The 5,273-nt window shown below is 28.3% G+C and overlaps 1 protein-coding gene across 1 annotated transcript in view; it reads right to left on the bottom strand.

Moving 5' to 3' along the window:
• LOC106460235 (probable tRNA (uracil-O(2)-)-methyltransferase) overlaps positions 1-5,273 on the bottom strand; it is a 30,823-nt gene that overhangs the window by 12,135 nt on the left and 13,415 nt on the right. The window contains 3 exon segments of the mRNA XM_013919920.2: positions 282-353; positions 633-740; positions 3,443-3,511. Coding sequence (XP_013775374.1) covers positions 282-353; positions 633-740; positions 3,443-3,511 — 249 coding nt within the window.

The raw sequence follows: 5,273 nt of genomic DNA on the forward strand, positions 1-5,273 counted from the left end.
ATTTATACTATTAAAAAATATAACTAAAAGCCTTTCTATTTGACAATTGGCAAAAAAGCAAGTTATATATATAATACTAATATTTTTAAATCCTGACAGTGTAAAATAAATACATTTACTATGTGACAGTCTGAGGGAGTAAAATTTCAGTCATATAAGCCACTTTAAATAAGATATGTTTTAAATATTCCATCACTTCATTGTTCTGCTTTACAGCATATTTCATCATTCCTATGTAAATTAATTATGCTTAAAATAAAAATAAGTTAAAATTAACTCACCTTCAGCTGAGTTTCTGGTCCATAAATATCCCATATACCCCTATTTCGTAAGTCAACTCCTAATCCTGGATACTGTAAAGTTATTATTAAATATAGTTTTTACTCTTGTCACTCTGATAAACTGAGCATAATCATGCAATTTAATATAATTTTCTCTAGTTGAAAAGTATATTTTGAATAAAGAAAGATCAATTTTATACATGTTTATATCAAGTAATAAGAATTTTCTAACAATATAAGAATCATGTTTTGCATACTTGCTATGAAAACCTTTAAACATAATCTCTCTGATAACGTATTTGACTTTTAATTGACCGTAAAATATTAACATAAACAGTATTACTTCCATACCCCTTCTTGAGTTAGAATATACACCAGCAGTCCATTACCACAACCCAGATCTACAAAAGACTGTTTCTTCTGCAGACCAAGTTCTATACGTTCTTGTTCCCACAGAACCTTAAAGTAAAAACAAAACCAATAGGATAATTCAATCCAAAACACTTAATAATGTACATTTTTTTCAATCCTGATCTACTGAGTCATGGTGGAGAAGTTTTAAAATACATATATAATAAATGTAGCTATGTAGACAAAATGAAATTCTGATTTAGAAAGTAAATGAAAGTAGATGACAAACAAATTTCACATTGAGTAGTTTCTCATATACTAAGATGATTCACTCTTTACCTGCTTGTTTTCAAAATTACTTGAGGAAGGCCATCCTGTGGACTCAGTTTTAAATAGATTCACTGAAAGGATCTGGGTTTTTGTAATTTTTTTTTGTTATCTAAAACTAATGCATTTTGCCCTTAAATTCTTTGAGATTTGAGAAATTTCTCAGATTTTTTAAAAGATTTAAATTCCTACTACCAGAGGGCAGTTTAGTAGCTCCTATTGATCAAGAAACCTTAAATACTAGAATCCTTTGGTGAAATATTATTCCAATGCACATGATTTTATTATAGTATTTCCTACCAATGAGTAAATTTTATTTTGATTATACTTTTTATTGTCAAGAAAATAAAGCAATAGGTATTAGTGTGACTCACAGTAATGTACATTTGTTTGAACCGAGCACCGAGACAATTTGTATTAAATCCATAACTCCTAAGCTATTATTGTAATTTCTGAATGAAGGAAAAAATATGTCATCTTAACATAAACGTTTTTCTCTTTTGTCCTCAATTTACTTTTGTGATACATCAGTTAACCCTCTGGATACAGGCTCAAACAATCGAAGAGATCTTGTAATCACCATGTATCTATACAAAACTCCAAATTTACTAAGTGTACATTTACAAAATATGTGGCAGGTTTTTAATAAACATCATGAGTCTGTTGTACACAAAAAATCTGATTTCTAATAAAGTATTTTTTTTTACTAAAAATATGTCTGAATTTACAAAACCTTTACTGAGTCGGTCTTAGTGAAAGATAGTTTTCATGCTAAGAATAAGATATTTCTTTTCATTTTATAGTTTCATATTACATTTGCATAACCTCTAGAACCTTGTAACTGAATATCAAGTTGTTGTTTTTTTGGTAAAACGTATACTTTATCTTTTATTTTTTCTACCCTAAAACTAACTGTACTGTAATCATCTGTAACAATAGTTGAAAAATATGAAATAAAATCAAAAGTACATTTTTTTTCTAGAGTGACTGCAGTTAGTAACAGACAATTATTTATCCTAAATAACCTCTGGCTCCTAACAGTTTCACATCTACTTTCATTTAATTTTATTGCTTTTTGAAACAATAGTGTAACAAAACAATAAATCAGCTGGTGAAAGTTTAGAGTATACAAGCTATCAAGTTACATCACACAATGGCAGTCAGTGTGCATTCCTCAAGGAGACTTTTTTTAAATTTATTATTCATTTACATTTTCGTATCTAATTTAATAAGTCTATAATTTTTATGTTTTAGTTACTTTTTTCTAATATATATATAAAATTACATAAAACCAAGAAATTTAACACTTACTTTAGCCTAAAGGCTTTCTGCACTCAGGTGCATGGTTTAGCAAGCCTATATTTTTCTCACAGGTTGTCTAAAAATAATTTATGTAGCTTTCAAATATGCATTTCAGAACACAAAAAATATATTACAAAAAATGTCCTAAAACTACTATAATTTATCTGGCTTTCTAACCAAGCTATAAATAGGTTTAAAAAATTCCATTACTACTCAGAGCAATGTCTTTAGCATCAACACAACATGCTCTCTTATGTAATGTAGATTTTGCATTTTTCTATTGGTTATGAGCATGCCCAATAGCAATGTTAGAGAGAACTATTGACATTTCTAAAAGACAGATGATATGGGAGAAGCATGTCAGTGTTGGTTGAACAAATATAGTGACACCTCAATAAAGCAGGAAGATTTTGAAATTTAATATTTTGACTTGCTAATATATATAGCATGTGTTTCTAATTGGTTGAGCAACTTGAAGCCCTTATAGAAGAATAGAAAAAAAACAACACTTTTCAATGTGAAGTAATAATGTCACCAAATCACAAAGGTACAGATTGAAAGTCTAAATATTTCTATTGGAAATTAAGACTTGGATAATATAAAAATTTGAATTATAAACTATGAAACTCTGTAAAAAGGTCATGACAAGTTCACTTTGACCCAATATCCACTGGGTTAAGACATGGCAAAATTACTTGTCTGGTCAGTTTAACTTTCTGGGTTTTTTTACCGAGTTTTCTAACTTTCAGTGGACTAAAACAATAATTTTTACATATACTGTCATGTCCACTGTTTATAAGATATTCAGTAAGTAAAATGCATCCCTTTAGGATGTACAAGTTATAATATTTGCATTGAATCTAAGAATAACACAGGATTAGACTCAAATTGATGTCTAAGTGGCATAAAACTAATAGCAAGTTAATTCTAAACAAATTATTTTATCAATAACAAAATTCAGAAATAATCTAAATCATTTTTACTACAGTCTCCAAAAAAGTACCAGATAAATCAAACAAAATGACCAAATGGTCTCCTTACTGTCATTTGCTTGTAAAACTTAAACTAAAAAAAGCAGACAAAATTATGAGTCACTGATTTATCAAATTAAGTTTAGTAATACACATTTTTTTTTTTTCAAAGAGTTATGTTTAATTTGACAATCTCAATTTCACACTCACCATGAGATAAGAGGCAATAGCTATATCTTCATAGATAAATTTTAGTGGATCCGTTGACTCAGGCCATATCTGAAAAGGTTAAAACATCACTATACATACAGTAACATTAAACTATAAATCTATTGAAACTATCACAATTAATGTTTGATTTGATATTCTTCAATGCAGAGAATTTTGCATTTGCTTGTTTGCAGAAAATGTTTTTTTTTTTTATTATACAAAGTTCAGTAGAACAGGTGATCCATCTATCAGACACTAAACCATACTCAAAATGTTACTGACAAGTCTCTTCAAGGTTATTTCTAACTCCACAAGTGGCCAGGTAAGTAGTTTTTTAACACTTAGCTTGAATGCCTTTACAGATTAAGTATTTTTGTTGGGAAACTGATGAAAATTATTGAATATCTTTTTCTATACATTTCAAAAGGAGTAAGAAATATGTTTGATGTTTTTCAATACAAACTTTATCAAACAAGTTTTAGTTATGAAGGAGAATAATTTCTTAATATAGGTGAATAATGACTGGAAAACAAGTTATGATATTTAACTTTGAAGTTTGAACTCCAAGCCAAAAAATCAAGACTTAACAGAATAGCTTTACCATTTATTTTATTTTATTTACTTTGAATTAGAAAATTCCTTCCTATTACATAAAAATAGCAACATTAAACTGAAAAACTAAAACAAAAGTATGGAAGAATAATTAAAAAAAAAGACACTGTCACTCAAACATGACCAATTAAAAATATATATATATATTAATTTTAGAAATGAATAAAAACCCTGAAGAAAAAAGGTCCACCTTTCGAAAATGCTTGGGTTATAGGGTTTCTATTCATTTCTATCAAGACTTCTTTTTATATTCATTTTAAGATATTGTCCTTTCTCACCATTACAGTAAATGCCACTTTTCTTGTTCTATACACATTCCTAAATAAACTGTCATTAAATAATTCCTCATTTCACACATATGGTTGAAAACAGATTTTTAGAAAGCACATGCTTCAAAAATGCAAATTTTCAAAGGTTAACATGACGTCTCTACAGTGTAGGGAAAAACAACAACACTCGGAACTAGAAAACAGACCTTATACAAACTGCATGCTTCTGTTTAATTGATTTAAGTAATGTTTTACAGCATGCATGTTTCCATATTTAATGATTTAGAGTCATGTATATGGGTTATCTTTGATAAGAAAAGTAGGATTAAAACACTTCTTCATTCATTGCAAGTCTTATAATGCATATACAGTATAGATCTTCATAAACAATATATAAAAACAGGCATTAAATCATTTGTGTAATAAATGGAAGACACTTCCACAATGAGATTGCAGTGTGTTACTAGTTAAATCTGCTGCTATTTGGTTCAGTCAATATGCAAACAAAAATCATCTTAATGGCCAAATTGGCTAAATTATATGGCTTAAATGAGCTGGAACAAACTTGCAGATGTTCTTAGATTGCCTGCAAGCTAAACATGTAATTTTCAGTGCTTTTTGTGACTTAAATCTATCAAAATGAATATCATAGTTATTTTATTTACTTAAGTGTCTTGACAAATTTCTCAATTACAGGAAACAAAACATAAAAATAAGAATCCAAAAATGATAAAAAAAAAAAAGAAAACATACAACAAAACAATAAGAAACATTAACTAATCAATGCCTCGTGGCATGCTGAAAAAGATGTAAATCTATTTGTAACACAATAAAATCAGACAAGAGTACGTAATGAAGGAGTTAGATCTTATAAGTTTAGTAACCCAATTATATGAAGTGAATCATCATCATCATAGACAGCAGTACATCGATAATTCTACCGATGCTTA

This window comes from Limulus polyphemus, unplaced genomic scaffold (genome assembly GCF_000517525.1).
Source record: "Limulus polyphemus unplaced genomic scaffold, Limulus_polyphemus-2.1.2 Scaffold732, whole genome shotgun sequence".
Lineage (NCBI taxonomy): Eukaryota > Metazoa > Arthropoda > Merostomata > Xiphosura > Limulidae > Limulus > Limulus polyphemus.